At 39.9% G+C, this 21,398-nt stretch overlaps 1 protein-coding gene across 3 annotated transcripts in view; it reads right to left on the bottom strand.

The window, feature by feature from the left end:
• ARFGEF1 (ARF guanine nucleotide exchange factor 1) overlaps positions 1-20,786 on the bottom strand; it is a 94,188-nt gene extending 73,402 nt beyond the window's left edge. For all 3 annotated transcript variants that reach the window (XR_014793159.1, XM_084864359.1, XM_084864360.1), the window contains exon 1: positions 20,650-20,786. Coding sequence is in view for 2 of the 3 variants with exons in the window: in XM_084864359.1 (XP_084720485.1) it covers positions 20,650-20,773 (124 nt within the window). In the remaining variant the exon portion in view is untranslated. The remainder of the gene's footprint in view (positions 1-20,649) is intronic.
• Positions 20,787-21,398: the final 612 nt, after the last annotated feature.

Here is a 21,398-nt window from a genome sequence, read left to right as displayed (position 1 = left end):
TTTCAGGATAGGGGCTAGCCTTGCTAGAAAGACCAACTAGTATGTTGCTTTGAGCCATATGATCTCAGCCTGACCTCCAGAGAGGGGAGGAGGGTTGCTGATTGGATTCAATCGTGTGGCAAATGATTTAAACAATCATGCCTATGTAATGAAACCACATAAAAAACTCTGGGCACCCAAAGCTAGTAAGGTTGGTGATATTCACTGATCTGGTGGAAAGGTGATGCATCCTTAGGACAAGGAAGCGTTGCATTTGGGCTCTCCAAGACCTTGCCCTATGGGTCTCGTAAGTGGTCCGGATTTGTATCCTTTATAATAAAAATGAAATCTTAAGTAAAGCACTTTCCTGAATTCTGTGAATTATTCTGGCCAACTAGAGGGGGTAGGTGAGAACCCTGAATTTGTAGCAAGTTGGTTATATAGAACTATGGGTGGTCTGGGGACTCTGGAGCCCGGGGCTGGTGTCTGAAGTGAGGACAGTTTTGTAGAGGACTGTTCCCTAAAGCAGTCAAATTTGACTTGACCCTGCGTACTTAAGTGTCAGAATTGCATTGCACAAACAAGGACAGTATAGAAAAGAAAATACATATGACTATCACTCATGAATATAAATGTAAAAATCCTCAAGAGAATATTAGCAAATAGAATCCAGCAATCTATAAAAAGAATCATACACCATGACCAACTGGGATTTATTTCAAGGATCCCAGGCTAACTCTTTTTTTTTTTTTTTTTTTTTTAAATCAACCAATGTAAGTCACCATGTAAACAGGCTAAAAAAGAAAAGGCACATGATAGTATCAACTGATGCAGAAAAAATGCATCTGACAAAATTCAACATCCATTCATGATAAAAACTCTCAGCAATCTAGCAATAGAAAGGAACTTTTTTAACTTTTAAGAGTAGCTACAAAATACCTACAGTTAACCCCAAATTTAATAGTGAAAAGCAATGCTTTCCCCCAAGATCTGGAAAAAAGCACAAGTGTCTATTACACCATTTCCATTCAACTTTGTACTGAATGTCCCAGTCAATGCAATAGACAAGAAAAAGAAAAGGCATATATATTAGAAAGGGAAAAAATAAAACCTTTCTTATTGATAGATGACATGATTGTCTAGGTAAAAATTCCAATAAAATCTAGAAGAAAAACTCTTAAAACCTACAAATACATTTAATGAGGTTTTAACACACAAAAATCAATGAAATTTCTATACAGTATCAATGAATAACTGGAAACCAAAATAAAAAAAAACAACACTTTCATAATCATTCCTCCCAAAATGAAATTTTTAAGTATAAACCTAATAAAACATGTACAGATGTATACTGGAAGAAATAAAAGAACTAAAGAATAGGAGAGACATGTCATGTTCATAAATTGGAAGGCTCAATACAATAAAGATGTCAATTTTCCACAAATTGATCTCCAAATTGAACCCACTGCCAACCATAATTCTATCATAATTTTCTGCATCTAGATAAGGGAATTCTAAAATTTACAAGGAAAAACAACCTAACTAGAATAGATGAAATAATTATGATAAAGAATGAAATGGGAAGATACACAATATCCCATTTTAAGACTTTAAAGTTACAATAAATAAAACAATGTCATACTGCAGAAAGACTAGATATAGAAACTACTAAACAGAATAGGGTTCACATATAGGCACATAGAAATATAGCCAATTGATATTTTATAAAGTTGCAAGGGCAATTAAATGGGGGGGGGAAAAGATAATATTTTCAACAAATGGGGTTGGAACAGTGAGACATTTAAAAAGTTACTAAATTTGACTTTATCAAGATTAAACATTTTTTTTCCCCCCTGGAAAAGTCACTGTTAAGAAAATGAAGAGGAAAGCTACAGAAGATATTTGCAAATCACATGTCTCACCAAGGAATTTAGCTTATCTAATAAAAGAATAATAAGCAAATTAACCATACCTCCGCTACACCCACCAGCCACGCCCACCAGCCAGTCAGAGTATGCAAATTAACCCCAACCAAGATGGCTGCGGCCACAAAGAGCAGGAGGGAGGCTTGGGTTTCCCAGGCAATGGAAGAAGCCAAGCTTTCCACCTGCCCTAGCCGGCCTATGCCTCCACTCAAGGCTACAAAGTTTCAATTATAGAAGGTAAACAAATTCTAACAGAAATGGCTCCACCATGGAGCAAGCAGAAGGCTTGGCTTTGTTCCAGGCTACAAAGTTTCAATTGTAGAAGGTAAATAAATTCCAGATACCAAGGCCTCAGCTTGGGTCGCTGGGGCACGTGGCTGGCCTGCAAACCACCACAGGTCCCTTGCTCAGGCCACCCCACGCCCCAAGGGAACCTCCACCCTGATCCAGGACACTCTTTAGGGCAAACCAGCTGGCCCCTACTCACACACCAGGCCTCTATCCTATCTAATAAAAGAGTATTATGCAGATTGACCACCACTCCAACACACAAGATGGCTGCCCTCATGTGGACACAAGATGGCCAGCAGGACAGGGCAGTTGGGAGGGACCAGGCCTGCAAAGGAGGGCAGTTGTGGGCGATTGGGCAAGCAAGGGAGGCCGGTTGGGGGTGATCAACCCTGCAGGGGAGGGTAGTTAGGGGTGACCAGGCTGGCAGAAGAGGGAAGTTGGGGGCAAACAGGCTGGCAGGGGAGCAGTTAGGCATCAATCAGGCTGGCATGGGAATGGTTAGGGGGTGATCAGGCTGGCAGGCAGAAGTGGTTAGGGACAATCAGGAAGGCAGGCAGGCAAGCAGTTGGAAGCCAGCAGTCCTGGATTGTGAGAGGGATGTCTGACTGCCCGTTTAGGCCTGATCCCACAGGGCAGTCGGACATCCCTCAAGGGGTCCCAGATTGGAGGGTACAGCCTGGGCTGAGGGACACCACAATCCTCTCCCCCACGTGCATGAATTTTGTGCACCGGGGTTCTAGTGTACATATATTTTAAATATGTACAATGTGTATGCTTTAAAATTCTTAAAACAATAACCAAATTTAAAAATAAGCAAAAGACTTTTAAGACACTTCACCAAAAGGATATGTGCATGGCAAATAAATACCTGAAAATGTATTCAACACCATTAGCCATTAAGGAAATGCCAATGGAAACAATGAGATACCACTATACCGCTATTAAAATAGTTTAAAAATAGTTAAAATACAAACACCAGCAGGAGTTGATAAGGATGTGGAACAACTGGAACTCTGACACCGGTGGTGAGAATGTAAAATGGTACAGCTACTTATTTTTTAATCTAAAATTTTTTATTGTTGACACAATTGCAAATGCCTCCCATTCCCCCACCCTCTTTGCCCACCTCCACTTAATCCCACTTCTCCTCTTACGGTCCTCTCCACACTATTGTCTGTGTCCGTGGGCTATTCATATATGATTTTTAGCTAATCCCTTCACTTCCTTTATCCAGTGCCCCACACTACCCTCTCTCCTCTGATATCTATCACTCTATTCTATGTATCATTAACTCTGGCTCTATTTTGTCAGTTTATTTTGTTCACTAGATTCCACATAATAGTGAAATCATATGGTATTTGTTTTTCTCTGACTGGCTTATTTCTCTTAGCATAATAATCTCCATGACATCACAAAGGGTAAGAAGTTTTTTGGTGTTTGCTTTTTTAATAGCCACTTAGTATTCCATTGTGTAAAAGTACCACAGCTTTTTTATCCACTCATCTACTAATGGGCACTTGGGCTGTTTCCAGATCTTGGCTACCGTAAATAACACGGCTATAAACACAGGGGTGCATATATTATTTCTGATTGGTGTTTCGGGACTCTTAGGACATAAACCCAGAAGTGGAATTGCTGGGTCAAACGGCAGTTCCATTTTTAATTTCTGGGATAAACTCCAAATGATTTTTCACAGTGGCTGCATCAGTCTGCATTCCCACCAACAGTACTCAAGGGTTCCCTTTTCTCCACATCCTCACCAGCACTTATTTATTGATAATAGCCATGCTGACAGGAGTGAGGTGATACCTCACTGTATCTTTAATTTGCATCTCCCTGATGATTAGAGACCTTGAGCATTTTTCATATATCTATTGGGTCCAGCCACTTTGAATGTTTCTTATGAAGTTAAATACGTAGTTACCATATGCCCAGCAATACCCTTTACCCTAAAGAAATAAAAACTTACATTCAAATGAAAATCTATACATGAACATTTACAGTAGCTCTAGTCATACTGCCAAAAACTGAAACAACTCAAATGTCCTTCGGGGTTGACAGGACAACAGACTGCAGTACATCCATATAATATAAAGCTACTCAGCAATCTTGGATGAATCTCAAAGACATTCTGAGTGAAAGAAGCCTGGCTCAGATGCTTACATAATATCCATTTCAATATATATAGCCTCAAAAAGATAAAATATAGTGACACAGAACAAAGCAGTGATTGCCAGAGGTTAGAAATGGGGAGGAATGGAGTGACTATAATTTTTTTAGGTGTTAGACTGTTCTGTATCCCAATTATGGTAGAAGTCACACAAATAATCAGATGGTAAAATTAGTGGAACTGCCCACCAAAGAAAAAAAGAAAAAAAAAAGTCTATTTCATTGTATGTTAATGTAAAATGTAAAATTAAAAAACAAAATAAGATGCTCAGGCCCATGCCTAGACTTAGCGAATCAGAAACTCCAGTAATGTGATGCCACTAGCTACATTTTTAAAATGCTCAACATGTGCTCTTGGTGTATATCCTTTAATTTGATTTTTCCATTCCTTCTGCTACTTCTTTAGGTCAGGTCCTCAAATCTCACCAGGCCTACTGACTCCTCGTCTCCATTCTTCAGCTCTATTATAATTAGTGCCAGAGAGTGACCTTGACAGGATAATGTTCAAGTTCTTCGGCAAGGTGTACAAGACCCTTTAAGATATGGCCCTTACCCCTTTTTTCTCCATGCTATTCCTTGCATTCCACACATTCCATTGATTAACACACATACACACACCACCACCACCACCACCAACAGCAGCAGCAACAAAAACACACACAAAAAACAAAAATCCAGTAATAAAGCACTCTAAATCCAGAAAACTGACCTGCTATTTCACACCTATGGGCTTTTGTTCAAATTATATCCTCTGGCTGGAATTTCAACCCCAACACCAATTGGCCTTGCATGTACTTTTCAAGACTGCTTCAATAACATGTTCCGTCACTTCCAACTAAAAATCTTTTAGTGGTTTTGTCTATGCTCACCATCACCTATAATATTGTCCAAAAGCCCATCTCCTACCATTCCTGCCTCACACTTAAGATTAAAAATGTCAGTCTTCTGGGTAACTACCATACTTCATGTTTTTCAGCTACTCATGATTGGCTAATGATTCTCCTCCCTCCCCAGAATACTCTTCCTACCAATCTTTTCCTGGTGCATACCCTTCTAGAATAAACAGCTGTTATTTCCAAGAAGTCTTCCTCTACACTTCCAGGCTAAGATAATTACACTTTTCTATTCCCATAACCTCTTCTGGTTATCACTACCACAACACTTACCTTATTATATAATATCATTTCTTTCACTAGCTCCTTAACAGCAAAGGCCACCCTTTCTAGCTTTATATTCCTCAGGCTTACCATAAAATCCAGAACAAATAGGTACTTAAAAAGGTTTTCTTAAAGAAAGCAATTAACGGGAGTAAATTTACTGGGCACTTAATGTATATGTCCTTTTCTCAAAAGGGCCTTTGTGACTATTTGCTGATGACACGTAAACATTTATCTATAGCTCAATTCTCTCTTCTCTACCACTGTAAGCTTTTGTCATGTTATAAACAACTGCCAACTAAACATCTTTACTTAGATGTCCCACATGCACCTCAAAATCAATTTAAACATAACTGATTCCATTTCCTTCCTCAATTCCTCTCAAATATGCTCATATTCTTGTACTTCCATTTTTGGTGAATGGATTAACAACTTAAAATCACCCCATTAGAGAAACCTCAGAATCATCCTATAAAATACCTTCCTTTTCCTCATTTCTCACATCAAAGCAGTTATGAAGTCCTATTAATTTACCGAGATCTAATCTAGATATCTTGGGTCTTGTTCTCAAACCCTTGCTTCTTCAAAGCTGGGCAATGGCAACAGTTTATTAATACAACATCTTACTGCCTACAGTGTTATTTTTCATAATGCCAACAGTGATCTTTCTGAAATGCAACATCATCATTCCACTCCTTAACTTAGTGCCCTACTGTCTGTAAGAAAAAGTCTAGAGGAGATTTGAAGATGGTGGTGTAGGTAAATGCCTGTACTTGCTGCCTCTCACAACCACATCAAAATTACAACTAAAATGAAGAACAACCATCATCCAGAACTGCTGGAAAGCTTTCTTAATTGGGAGGGAGATGGTCTCTGTGGAGGCTGCCCGCAGGAGTGGGGCTTTGGTGCTCTCAGAGTCTGCCTCACAACAGATCCCCAGCCCAGGGTTCCAGATCTGGGGAAAGACGTCCCCATACGCAGCAAGAACTACAGGCTATTAAAAACCAGTTCAGGTTGGGGCTCAGTGACACAGAGTCTGCTGGAGACCTTGCTGTTCCTTTTAAAAGGCCAACACCACAAACTGCACGTATAAGGTCCCGCTTCCTCTGAGCTCCAGCACCAGGGTAAGGCGCTGGGGAACACAGACACACATGAGGAGGAACTGGGTTGTCTGGCATCAGGGCAGGAACTCAGGGGCAGCTTTCTCCCAGCCGGAGGTCCTTGCAGGGAACACTGTTCCTAAGCTGGGACCTCCCTGGTCACAGGGCTGACTGTCAGCCATCTCTGTTTGCTCCGCCCTGGTGATTCCCTAAGATCCCACCTCATTCCATTTACAACTTCACCCAAGCTGTGTGCAGTGGCTTTTCAGTATGAATGGCCTGTCCTTGCTCAGGATAAAGTCTCCCCAAGCTGCTGGTGGGTCAAGGAGCCCCCAAACCTATCAATAAAAGGCCCAAGACCCAGCACCAGCACCAGTCTGCCTTGCTTCATAAGCTGGGCCTCATCTGGGCACTTCCGAACCCAATACAAAGAGGAGGAATCTGCAGATCTCTCTGTGGCTGCTGCTGGGTGGCCCCAGGCAGTGCCTGACTTTGCACCTCCCTGGAGACCCAAGAGCCAGTGTACCCAGTGGTCAGTGCCAGACCATACCAGATTACAACTCTTCACATCCATAAGTGACACACTTAAGGGGCAAACTCTGCAAGCACCACAGACCCACTGAAGCAAGCCCTGCTCCATAGGGGTGTCTCCTGCACAGCAGTCTCCCACTGTAGTTGCAGCTGGTTCTCACAGCCAATTGGCCTGTGAGAACGAGCTTCAACTGACACCAACAGCAATCAAGTCTCAACTACAAGACAAAGTGGTGTACCTTGAGCTCCCAGCTCAGGTAAGATGCTGAAGGCAAGAAAAAGCACTCTTCAGAAATCAAGGACACCACCAACATATGAGTAACTAATATGTTTAATATTCCCAAAAATGATTTGTATTTTAAAATACATATTTACATATGCAAATAAATATTGAATTGGTATAAGGAAGACTTTTGAGGAGAAATTTTCCAATAAGCCAAGAAGGCAAAGAAAGCACTTCATCTAATTTAAAATTAACCAAACTGTAATCAAGTTATAAAGGAATGAGCATAAATTTTGGCTCACTGTGAAAATAACATCTATAACTCACAGTATTTTATTTTGTGATTCAAATGAATTATACAAAAAAAAAAAAAAAGTTGATAATGGCAGGTTCTATGTAATTGAAAAGACTTGGTATCAAAATCTAGAAAGGATGTAGACCCAAGAATTTTTAAGACAAATCTATACCAATTAACATTACCAGACTTTCTATGTACATCAAGAAAACCTGTATTCTTCAGTTTTTCAAACCACATGGAAATATATACATGGTGTTGAAATTTTCTGAACCTAAATCCATTTATTTGCTTATGTTTCCTTTTAAGTGAAACCTAAGGCTTCCTTTGTGTTTTGGAATATATAGCAATCACAGAGATTCTCTCAAAAAGACTTTTTAAGTTTTCAATAATACTTAAATAGATGACCAGATACATAAGTTATAAATATTTCCATGTCTAATCATTATAAAATACTATTTTGGACATGCGTATATATTTTAAAAGCTTAATTATTAACTATTAATTGTTAATAAATAACTTTTATCAAACATGTTACACCTTATTTCTATTCTTCACTATTACTAAAAGATGCATGTAATTTCATTTTCACTTCTAAAGATAAAAGCACATTAGAAATTACAATGCATTAAACACACTCTCAATTATTACATAAGAATTTACAGTTAGTGGGTAGAAGTATGAGGACCCAATAAAATAATCAACTTTTTCCCAGCTATAACACTTTTATCTGATACATAAAAATAAAAGGTAAGAAATGCTGATTAGTATTATGTTAATAAGATGATAAGAGTAAGCATTAAAAACCATAAGAGAAAATACTAAAATTATTTGGAGAAAAAAAGTAATATTATAAAAAGATAAATAAGGGGCAATGAAGACTAATCAATCCTATCAAATACCATACTGGCACTATGCCATTATGATTAAGAATGACAGAATAAGATGTGATAAATGCTTTTTAACTTACTTAGTAACTGCTTTTCAACACTATCAATTAAAAGGAAGAAAATGAATTTATTAAATACATACCTCATATTATACACTAATAAGTCTCATGGAAACATGAAATCTCAAAATTTATGGAAAACAAAAGTATACCTGTCTTGACTATAAAACAAATCAAAACCAATACATCTAAAGATGGCAAATACCCTGTCATATTTTCCTCAGTACTCTACTATACTTTGCACCCAGAATAGGTAAAGTATATTTATGGCAAATATGTCTAAGGAACAAAAGCCATAACTGACCATATTCGAATCCAGTAAGCTCAATCTTAAAGTTTAAAAAAAAAAATTCTGCATAAACACTCAATACATTTTGCAGTGATTGATAAAAAAATACAAGAAACTCTGTGCAGCAAAATTTAAATGCTCCTCAAATCAAAAACATTTAAACAAATTACACAATTAAAAATTATTAACATGCTAGGTAAGAAGACAATAAGTATATAGAAAATGCACATGAAATAATGATGAGGCTATGCAACTGGAAATTATGACAATTACACAATAATAGCATGTACATACTTACAAAGCCACTGAGATAGATATACAACCACTATTTTCAGATAAAAGTCTTATTTATAATTTCTCATTACATTTTAATAAGATATTTTTATTTCAATTTTTAAAATGATTTGGGAATGATACAAAATATTAAAAAGCGAGAGTTTTAAAGTATGTTTTTATTGATGAGGGAGTGGGAGCAGGAAATTGATAATGAGAAGCATCGATCAGGACCAAACCCACAACAGGGTGTGTGCCCTGACTTGGAATGGTACAGGCGACCTTTCTGTGCATAGGGATCAACGTTCAAGCAATAGAGCCACACTAGTTAGGGCACAAGCAAGAGTATTTTTGAAATGTTAGGAATTCAAGTACAATAAAAGTCAGCCTGTTCAGATTCCTTGGGAAGGTTACAGGACAGTTGAATTTACAAATGGCTTAAATTATTAAAATTTTACTTTATTTTTTTTTAACTGTTTTTTATTAATCCTCACCTGAGGATATTTTTTTCCATTGCTTTTCAGAGAGTGTAAGTGGGGGAAGAGGGAGAGAAGGTGAAGGAGGGAGGGAGGGAAAAAGAGAGGGAGAGAGAAAAACATGGATAAAAAAAGTGACACATGGATTAGTTGCCTCCTGAAAGTGCCCTGACCTGGGGCAGTAAGCAAAAAGATTAGCCACTCTGAGGTGATATCTCATTGTGATCTTAATTTGTATTTCTTTGATAATTAGTGAACTTGAGCATCTTTTCATATGTCTAGTGACGATTTGTATGTCCTCTTTGGAGAAGTGGCTATTCAAATATTTTGCCCATTTTTAAAATGGATTATTTTTTGGCGTTAAATTGTATAAATTCTTTATAAATTTTGGATATTAACCCCTTATCAGATGTGTCATTGGCAAATATGTTCCCCCATTCAGGGGATTGTCTTTTCATTTTGTAGATGGTTTCCTTTCCTGTGCAAAAATTTTTTAGTTTGGTGTAGTCCCATTTGCTTTTTTCTTTTATTTCCCTTGCCAAAGAAGATATATCAGAAAAAACATTGCTATAAGAAACATCTGAGATTTTACTGCCTATGTTTTCTTCTAAGTATTTTATGGTTTCAAGTCCAACATTTAAGTCTTTAATTTAGTTTGCATTTATTCTTGCATATGGTGTAAAGAGGTGGTCTAGCTTTTTTGGGTGGGGTGGGGAGGGGGTCATCTATCCAATTTTCCCAACACCATTTATTCAACTGACTATCTTTACCCAAAGTGTAATCCCCCCCGCTTCCTTTATCATGTAGTAATTGACCATAAAGGCGTAGGTTTATTTCTGGGCTCTTTATTCTGTTCCATTGATCTATGTGTCTATTTTTATGCCAATACCATGCTTTTTGATTGCCATAGCCTTGTAGTATAGTTTGCTATCAGGAAACTATTCCTCCAACTTAAAATTCTTCTTTCTCAAGATTGCTGTGGCAATTCTGGGTCTTTTGTGATTCCATATAAATTTTTGGAATGTTTGCTCTAGTTCTGTGAAATATGCCATTGGTATCTTGATAGGAATTGCACTGAATCTATAGATTGCTTTGGGTTGTATGGACATTTTAATGATTTTAATTGTTTCTGAGCACGGTATATGCTTCCACTTATTTGTTGCATTAATTTCTTCCTTCAGTGTTTTATAATTTTCCAAGTACAGGTCTTTTACATCCTTGGTTAAATTTATTCTTAAGTATTTTCTTTTTGTTTGATGCAACTGTAAATGGGATTGTTTTCTTACTTTCCCCTTCTGATAGTTCATTATTGGTATAAAAATGCAACTGACTTCTGGATATTTACTTTATATCCTGCTACAGTAAAACCCTGATATAATGGACCAATTTGGGTGAGTGGTGCCCATTTAAGGCTGAATATCCATTATATAATAAAGTAGGTTTCCCAGATGCATGTTAAAAAAACTGACAAATTAGTTTACCTGTTTTTACTTATGTAGACATATCTGTGTAATTATGTAGACATATCTGGGTAATTAATATTAAGTATGTATGAAAAGTTTAATTTCATAGAAAATTTTTCTATATGTATTACAATAACTTTAAATTTATACTGAGTAGGTCTAATAAATGCATGCATTCACCAGTCACCTCGAGCAAACAAATGCACATCACTGGGGCGTGTCTTAGCACATGCGTTAAAACTGCTGCAGAAAGTCATGCCACATGACAACAGAACCAATACCTCGAGATGTCTTGTGATCACATGCTAACCATTAGTGGAATATTGTTTACGAGAGGTTACTCATGGATTTAAATATGCAGACTATTAATTGTAGATATGTAATACTTGTTTATGTCAGCAAAATTATAGATATGTAATGCTTGTTTATATCAGAAAACATATGAGTGTTTTCCCTCAACATATGGCATTATAGTTCTTTTCAACATAGGGTATTAAAATTTGTTTAAAATAACAACTTGTGAATTAATAAAAATAATCTAATAACTTAATTATAAGTACATTTTGGTTAGAAGCATTTTAAAATTAACAGGGTGTTAATATCACATATGACATACAGAATGGAAATTTTATCTGTTAAATCTTAATTCTTATTAAATAGAGGTCTGAAAAATTGAGGGTTTACTGTATTTTGCTGAATTCATTTATCAGTTCTTGTAGTTTTTTGGTGGAATCTTAGGGTTCTCTATATACAGTATAATATTACCTGCAAATTATGAGATTTACTCCTTCCTTTCCAGTTTAAATGCCTTTTATTTCTTCTTCATGTCTGACCGCTGTGGCTAGGACTTCCAGTACAATGTTGAATAAGAATGGGGCAAGTGGATCTCCTATGGGGGGCGGGGAGCACCAGTCAGGTTCATGGGTAAGTGGGGGAATGGACCCTGCCCCAAAGCCAAACAACTCAGTCAGAGACATCCCTAAGTCTTCCCAGGCCTCTACAGCTTGGCTCAGGCAACTGACTCCTCAGCAGAGCAAAAGCTCTGCAGGGCTGTGCTACAGGGAATCCAGAGTGTGGAGCTATTGCATTCCCCTGGCTGATGCCGCAAGGAAGGGAGTGCTCCACCCAAGAAAAATGGCATCCTGGTGTGGGAGAGTGACTCAGCACAGGTATCCTGGCAGCTGTCCCTTCAGCTCGCTCCCCAGGCCACAATCCCGGCTTCTCTTCAGAGGACTCTATTCTGATCCACCCTCTTTCTTCAGAGCCCAGGGTGAGTGGCTACAAACAAGATTTATGCTTTGGCCCTTTAAGAGGAAGCATGTGTCTCTAGCAGACTCCAGTCTCTTCCCGAGGACAGAATCCCTGATTTTCAATCAGATGTTATGTGGGTGTGTCTTCCTGGCTCAGCCTTGAGATTCCAAGTTCTCAGGAGGAACCTTTAAGGCAGCTGAGATCCCTCTCCAGAATTTCAACCCTGTGAGAGTGGGGCCAGCCCTTTCTGCATCTCTGCCTTTCCTATCAGCCTTGATGTGGCTTCTTCTATAAATCCTTGGCTATAAGGCTTTTCAGCTAGTCTTCAGTTGGTTATTCAGGTAGATTGCTCTATATTTTAGCTGTAATTTCAGTTTAGTCCTGGGAGGAGCTGAGTATAATGGGTATCTACTCCACCACCAACGTGGATCATCTGCCCTTCCTCTTTTCTTAACAGTGCTTTTCTTTTTATGGAGATCATTCTTTCCCTTTTTGTAATTTACTTGTAAACAGTGTTGTGACCAAGGGTGCAGGTTAGAATGGTTGCATTTAGTCAACAATCTGTAAACCTCAGTTTCCTCATTTGCAAAATGCAGACAATAGCACCTAAGTATACAGGGTTGTTTTAAGGACTAACTGAAATAAAGCCAAGAAAGTATTTCACTAGCACGGAGAAATTGGCATATAGTAAAAACTTCTAAATCAATGCTAGAAATCTTCCTCCTACTATTGTGTTTAGTAATTAAATATATCAATTTTTTTGAAGAATACATTTGTATTCTTTGTGTATGTGTACGTGTGTAGAATAAAGTCTGGAAAAAATACCTGAGAAAGATAATAATCTCTCAATGAAATAACACTTCATATCAACCAAGATGGCTAAAATAAAAAAGACAGACAGTAACAATGTTGCCTGGCAAGGAAGTATGGGAAATCTTAATATACTGCTGGTGGGAATGTAAAATGGTGCAGCCACTTTGGAAAATAACTTAGTTTTTTAAAAATTCCACTCTTAGGTGTCATACAAGAGATAAAAATTTAGGTCCACATAAAGACTTACACACAAACATTTATAGCAGCATTATTCATTCAGCCCAAATGTCTATCAACTGTTGAATAAATAAGCAAAATATGGTATCTCCATTCTACTGAATACTATCTATCTAACCTAATAATAGAGCAATATGCAAATCAACCATCACTCTGCTATACAAGCCACGCCCACCAGCCAATCAGAGCAACTATGCAAATTAACCCAACAAAGCTGACAGTTAATGTGCATACAGGGAGGGAAGGAAGGAGGAGTGAAGACTGAAGACAGCATAGAAGGAAGAGGAAGGGAAAGTGGAAAGCAAAGTAGCTGTGGCTGCTGGAGGGAAAGCACTGGCAGTGAGAGCTGAGAGGAGCGGGGCGAGGTGCAAGCAGCCACTGAGGTGGCGGAAGGCAGCAGGGGCGGGACGCTCACAGCAGCGGGCAGGCGCAACAGGTTGGGCATGCACGGTGAGGCGCACAGTGGTGGTTTTCTATAGCTACTTCATATCACAGTATTTTAAAGACTGTTTTATGCAATCTTCTAAATGAGAAGATAACATAGGCTATATAGATTAATGTAGTTATATCAAGTCTAAATCTAAGCAAAACAAAAATATCGAAAGTATAACACAAAACTTTCAAATATTTGGACCCAGGACTCTTTTTTAAAGAAGTTTTTCAAGAGACTCATGTACCCTAAAGTCTCAGAATAACTGCTTTTGAGAATTATGAAACAGATATTAGACAAAGATAGCATTTGGTTGTTTAAACATATACAGGCACACTTTGTAGATATTACAGGTTTGGTTCTAGACCACCACGAAGTAAAGTGAATTATTTCAATAAATGAGTCACACAAATATTTTGGTTTCCCAATGCATATGAAATTTATATTTATGTACTGTAGTCTATTAAGTGATCAACAGCATTATGTCTAAAACAAAACAAAACAAAAACCAATGTATATACCTTAATTAAAAAAATACTATATTGCTAAAAAAGTAAACAAATAAACCCGCTAACCTTCAGCTGAGCCTTCAGCAACTCAATCTTTTTGGCACCATTGACTTACTTGATGCAGGGTTGCCACAAACCTTCAATTTGTTAAAACAAACAAACAAACAAACACACACCACCACAGTATTTGAGAAGCGCAATAAAGCAAAGCCCAGCAAAATTGTATATTCTATAAGTGTAAGCTCAACTAGATCATATTGGTTCTGAAACGTTAGGATAAAAGGAACTTTTACTAGTTTTCTAGGGCTGCCTTAACAAATTTATTACAAACTTGGTGGTTTAAAACAACAGAAATTCGCTCTCAGTTCTGGGGGCGAGTCTGAACTCTAGGTGTCAGCAGGGCCATGCTACTTCTGAGGCTCCAGAGAAGAACCCTTCCTTACTTCGTCCTAACTTGTGGGGCCTCTTGGAGTTCCTTGGCTATGGCAGCATAACTGGGACCTCTGCCTGCACTTTCACATGGCCTTTCATCTGTGTGTCTGTGTTCCTTCCTCTATTTATAAAGACACTAGTCTTTGGAATGAGGACCCACCCTAAGTCCAAAATTTTACCTTTAATTACATCTGCAAAGATCCTATCCCAACAAGAGACCAGGCCAGTTGTGGTCTGAAACAAAAACTATGTGAAAGATTGTTTTCTGTGGAATAAAAAACTCTGCTAACTAAAATTTGAAATTATTTTGTGTATTCTCAATAGAAAATATCCTATCATAATTAGGACATGCTATCATTAAAAAAAAATTCTAAACTACACGTAGAGTTGGATGAAAATATTTTACTATACTTCCCAAAGACCGTTTCTCTCCTAGTGTTCCTCATCACCATGGTGAATGCCCACTCCAACAACCCTGTATTGCTACACGATTGTTGCCACACAACCAACCCATCAGCAAACCCTTTAAAATATATTCCAAATGCAACCAATTCTCATTCCCATCACCAGCCTATTCTAAATCACTGCCACCTCTGGCCAATGTGTATCTGCTATGTCACTCCCTGTGCAGCTTCCATCAGATACAGTAAAATCCAGTCGCCCTCCTCTCCTGCTCTTCTCACTCTCCCCAGCCTCACAGGCTCCTTTCATCCTGGGATGGACCAAGCACTCCCTCGTCTGCCTGCTCCCTCTCCTTCTGTTTCATCCAAGAATCTGAAAGGCTGCATTTCTTTCTTCTGTCACTTCTCTGGTGAAATGTCACCTCACAGAAAGGCCTTTCCTGACCACCCTATCTAAAGATGCGTTCCAAGTCTTCTCCTTTTACCCTTCCGAACTATTATTTCTTCAGATGACAACAATGACAATATATATTTGTTTTTTACTGTCAGCCTCAACCCACTAGAAAGTAAGTTCCATTAAAGCACATTTGGTTCACTGCTATATGCCCAGCACTGAAGCAGTTATCTAGCACATACTGTTCAATTCAGCAAATATCTGAATGAAGAATATACCTAATTCTGAATGGGAACAGTAATTTATTCATGTATTTTCTCTTTCAAATAACTCCTCCTCCGTTTTGTAAAGAAAATTATAAATATTTCCCCCAATTATTTCCCATTTATAATTCGCTTTTATTCTGCTTTGAAAAAACAATTACCAACAGAAGTTTCTCTACAAATTAAACATTATCAGGAGAGACAACCAGTTGCCTACCATAAATGGATGGAGAAAGAAGAGCTAGCAAGTTCAACACTTCTCTGGTCTTGAAACACTCTTTCCAACAGCTCCTTATCTCCGACTTTCTTCTCTTTCCCACACAGTCAACACTGCTTTCCCAAAACACAGTAACTCTTCTAGAGAGTCCTCTTATCAATAGTCAGCTTACTTTCCCTTGAATAGTGTCCTGCAGTGAATTTCAAGGAACAGTATTTCCTAGGGTGCTAAAAGATGCTGAAGAGGGTCAAATAAATTTAGGAAAGATTTCATTAAGCAACATTGAGCAGCTTTCTTTTTTAAAACTCTATTTAGAATCCGAACATTGTTCATGTGCACTCCACAAAGGAGAGTATATACATTGTAATCAAAACTAATTTTTTTCAACTCAAACTTAATAGAATCTTCCTTTCATTCATAACACTCTTCTTTCCTAGCTATCTCAAAATTATGGCAGCCTAACTTACTGAAAACAACTTTTACTTTAGATACCGAGGAAGGTTTAAAAGGAGACTTGCTAATAGATATAAGTTGTAATTAAAATGTACACAGCCTGCAGGGTATTATTTGGGAGTAAGTCATTTTAAATGGTGAAGAGTGATAAAAATTAATGAAATTACCAAAGGTAGCATAAAACTGGTATCACAAGCACTTAAGTAACTTCTTCTCCATTCATATATCCTTTTATATCTCCACTAACTAAAATAAGGGTAGGGTTAGAAGGAAGCAAATTCTGTAACATTTTAGTCTAAATGTTATATTTACATTTCTGGGGGTGACTTATAATTAGAAGTAAATCCTCATATATCAGAAAAACTAAATCAGTAGGATCACTTTATAAAATGAACAACAACTTTACCCTCTGATGAAAAAAGTACTTCCCTAATAATTCCTCTTTTTCTCTATCATCCTCGCATTATCTCTGCAAGGAATCTACCACCCTTTTTTGCTGCCTTAGTGTGCCTCCCTTGCCTTTAAAACCTTCTTCTGGTCACCCCTTTCACTCCTATTCTATAACAATGCTAGTTTCCAAACATGAACTTGTTCATCCTAGCATTTGAAGAGTATTTTCAATGATATGATGTTAGAAGCAAAAGTTGAACTAGTCATACCCCTAACACCAAAGAAATTCCTAACACTTAGAGACCTGATTGGAATATGGCCCATATGTACCCTCCTCCCCATGAGACAAACAATACTACCTTCAAGCCGGATCCCCCAACATCCTAAATTCTTTTAAACTAAAAATAGCTCAGCTGTTGTTTCATCTGCCAGCAGATGGCCAGACTATTTTTAATTCGGGATTCTAGAGAGCAGGAATGGAGCAGGCTAAGCTAGGGCAGCCTAGGAGACCTCACCCTGCAGAGTTCATTCAGTGAGCACTACAGAGATATAGTGGGCAGGTACCAAGAGAGGGCAAACTGGAGCTGCTCTTGGGCCTGTGGTTTTCACCCTGATTGCAACAATGTAGGTGTGAAGATTTCATTCTTTCCTTTAAAAAAAAAAAAAATTACTATTCCTTAAAGTCTGAACTGTAATAAAATTTGATAAAACTTTAAAAATAATTTACATATCCTTTGAAGCTTTCATTATTTCTTTTGTGAAAATAAAAGTTCTTTTACTTAGCGTATCTGAGCATGTATTTTGTTTTAATGAGTAAAACCTCCCATAATCTAGATAAAATTTCCTAAAAGCTATACTTTAACAAAAAAAAATAGTATTCTTAATATGCAATAAACTGTAATTTCATGAATATTATTCAGAGAAAACTGGTCTTTACATTAAAAGGTAACTGAGTTAATTTTGAATGCCATGCTCCGAAATCTAATCCTACACCAATAAAATGGTTTTTAAACATAAGGGGATTCAAAGTCTGACAGACCACATATTTCCTTGTTTACTGGCCATCTTCCTTCAGCTCTATGCTAGTGCTCAATAAACATTTGGGAGGGAGGTGAGATGAATGCTGCAGGCAGGTTTATTTAAAAGGGATATAACAACACCCACCTCTGTACTTCCACCATCCAACTCCAACCTACTCACAACCCAGAGATCAGGGATGACCAAACCAGGCTATTCCAGTTCACTTTTCCATCCTGCTTGGTGGTCACACAGATTATCAAGAGACCAAAGTGAGCCTGGTACAGTTCTCAATACTGAAAAGAAAAGGGGAGGTCTATAATAAGTTCCAAGGACAAAGTATATTTGGGGACACCTTATTATAAGGCAGTCTACTTTTTGCAAAGATGAAATGGGTTATCATTTCATCAATTTATGTTTCAGTGATGAGGATGACTAGAAGGAAGAAACCAAGTTCACCAGGGATTAATCATTGTGAGGTTGCTCAATGTGTTTTGTAGGAGGCTAAACGTAATTGTTATGAAATGTGAGAAAAAGCCTTACACATCTTAAGAAAGTACTCTGGTGCCTCACGCCTGCCTGGGTAGTCAGATTCCTCATAATAAGCTTCTTACTACTGTATGGGAGGGTAAAAAAGTAAAAACTGACAAAATCTGTAATGGATTATCCTGGTAAAGCTAGCACACTTACTGCCAGGTAGTTCTTAAGTCCAGAAATAGCAAGGACCAAACTACAAGCCCCCTAGAGATGTCAATCAAGAGCAGCAGGAATACTCACTGCACAAGTTAAAAGAGTAATAAACCCACATTCATGGTGCATTCGAGGGAATGCAACATTATAATCATTAAGTTCAATATCTAATCTAATTTTACAGAGAAGGAAGTTAAGGCCCAGAGATTTGACTATTCTAAATGCAACATCACTGGGATAAACCCAGGGTTCCCAGATTCTACTGCTAGTGAGCTCTCCATTAAAACACACTTACTTATATTAGCATTTTGGAGAGGATGGGACAAAAAATAAAGAAATGAATATATGCATATACACACACAACAAATTCCATTTCTTCAGTCTAATACTTATAATTTAGTGTATTAAAATATATATTCTAATATGGAAGATCTGGTCTCAAAAAACACACACTTCAATTTGAATCTCAAATGCCTTATCCTGCAAGTTTTTCACAAACCTGCTCATAACAATCCTTTAAAAAATTTTAAAAACCTCCCCTCCCCTCATCACTTCCCAATATAATAATTATTCCTTTCAAGACCCAGATATAAATTCAACCTTCACCACTGTACAATGTCTCCTCATACACCTCAGCTTTTCCTTAGCTGCGAGAACAACACGTGAACTTCTAATCCAAGAAGGGCTGAAAAAATAAAAGGTAAGTCCACTACACTACAGATTCAAAATTTTTAAATGAAGTCTCTTTGATGTTTTCCATAGCACCACTCTACAAGATCCAAAGAGGAAGGGGGTAAAAAAAAACAAAAAACAAACAAAAAAAACCCGGTAAGGGTTATTATAGAAGTTATAAAGTCATCTTCTATTTATTTAATAAGTAAAAGGTTGCCTTAACCCTTTAATTTAGCATACATTTAAGTTATTCTGGACTTTTCCCTCTTTCAGAATGCTTTTGTAAAAAAAAAAAAAAAAAAAAAAAAAAAAAATTAAGCCCATTTTGCAAGCTTAATTTTCTCATCATTTTGATCTAGTCTATCTCCAGTGCTATACAATAAAGCGTAAGCATTAGGAATTCATCTTTGTGTTCACCCGCGTCTGTCTTCAAACGATTTCTTCGGTGATGGATGCAACAGATCTGTCAGTGTCTCTCCCCTGGACCAATTCCTCACCTGCCTGTCCTGGCTCTAAGTATTGTTAGGCTCCGCGCTGCCCTGGGCTTCATCACACCACAACTCTTCCGCCTGAACTATCATAATAAATCACCATGCAAGCTGGAGAGCAAGCAAGCGGCCAGGGTCCAGCCATGCGGCTAGTGGGCTGTCATTGTCTTTTTTCATCTTCCCCATTTCAAACCTTCCCTTCCTCCTCACCAATGCCAGCTTACCTCAAGATCCTTTCCTTCCTCCCACCCCCTCCCCACCCCCAGCTCTCCCATCGCCTCCCCCACGCCTTCACCCCTGGGTCTTATTCTTCCAGGTCAGTCCAGGAGCCCACAATATTACTCTGTGTTTTGTTTTTTTTTTCCCCTGCGGGCGGAGGCGGAGACATGTCAAAGGGGCTGCATCTGTGGCAAAGCCCCTGCTGGAGAGACTGTCAACAAGGGAGCAACTTCAGCAGGGCCTTCCCCCGCCCCGGCACCGGGTCAAAGTTATTGACATGCAAGAGACGCAGCCCTTCCCACGCCCAGTCTCGACCCAACGGCTCCACCTGAACGTCCAAGCCCATCCACAGCGGCTCAGCCTCTGCTTCAGCACAAAGGGGGGTACCCCAGCCGCACCGCACGATCCACCCGCAAAACCTTACCCTCTGCCTTCCAGCCTTGCAGCTCCCGGAGCCTCCACCCCCCACTCCCATCCCACCCCAGTCCCTGCCCCACATGCAGCCCAGTTACTGTCAACTCCCAACTCCTCCGGGCGGGCAGCAAGCAGCTCCCCGGGCTCCCGGGCCTCGGAGGCTCGGCTAAGGGCGAGCCCCCGGGGGTGCCCCCGGGACCCGGGACCCCGGACCCCCTCCCGCCGCCCCCCGCGCTCACCTAGCGCCACCTCGCACGCCTTGCGCAGCTGGGAGTGATGCGCCTTCTTCACTTCCTTGTCGGCCAGGATCTTCTCCAGCGCCCGCGTCAGGAACATGTTCTTGGTTTTCTTCCCCTCATACATGGACGCGGGGAGGAGGCGGCGGCGGCGGTCCGGCCCGAGGCTCCCGGCAGCGGCGGCTGGACGGATGGGCGAGGAGGAGGAGGGGGAGGAAGAGACGGAGAAAGGGGTGGAGGTGGGGGCGCGGAGGCGTGGAGGGCAGCGGCAGGGGCAGGAAGGGGCGGGCGGACCGGCCGCGGCCGCGGCCGCGGTCCGGGGCGCGGAGGGAGGTCTTCGCCGACCACTCCCGAGAGGCCGCCCCCGAGGAGGGACCTCCTCCGCTTCTTCTCCCGGTCCCCGGGGCGCTTCCCGGGCCACCACCCCCGAGTCCCTCGCCCCTCCGGCCTGGGGGCGGCGAGGGAGCCCAGACGGCTGAGGGCCGCGGAGCGAGCCGCCTTAGAGGCCGGGCGAGAGCGGGGCTGCCCTGGCTCCTGTGCGGACGAGCGCCCGCCGCGGCCACGCGCCGGCCTCCATCACCGCCGGCCTGCCCCGGCCGCCATGTTGGGAGGAAACGACGCGTCACGCAGCGTCTGTCCGTCCGAACGGCTGCAGAGGAGGAGGAAGCGAGCGCGGCGGCGGCGGCTGGCAGCGCTGCCACCCAGAGCGCCGGGCGCCGGGAGGCTGGCAGGCGGGGCGGAGGCGGCGCGGA

Source organism: Pipistrellus hanaki (assembly GCF_964339955.1).
Source record: "Pipistrellus hanaki genome assembly, chromosome: 17".
Lineage (NCBI taxonomy): Eukaryota > Metazoa > Chordata > Mammalia > Chiroptera > Vespertilionidae > Pipistrellus > Pipistrellus hanaki.
The sequence above is the reverse complement of the archived record's forward strand: the minus strand, read 5'-3'. Positions and strand labels throughout refer to the sequence as shown.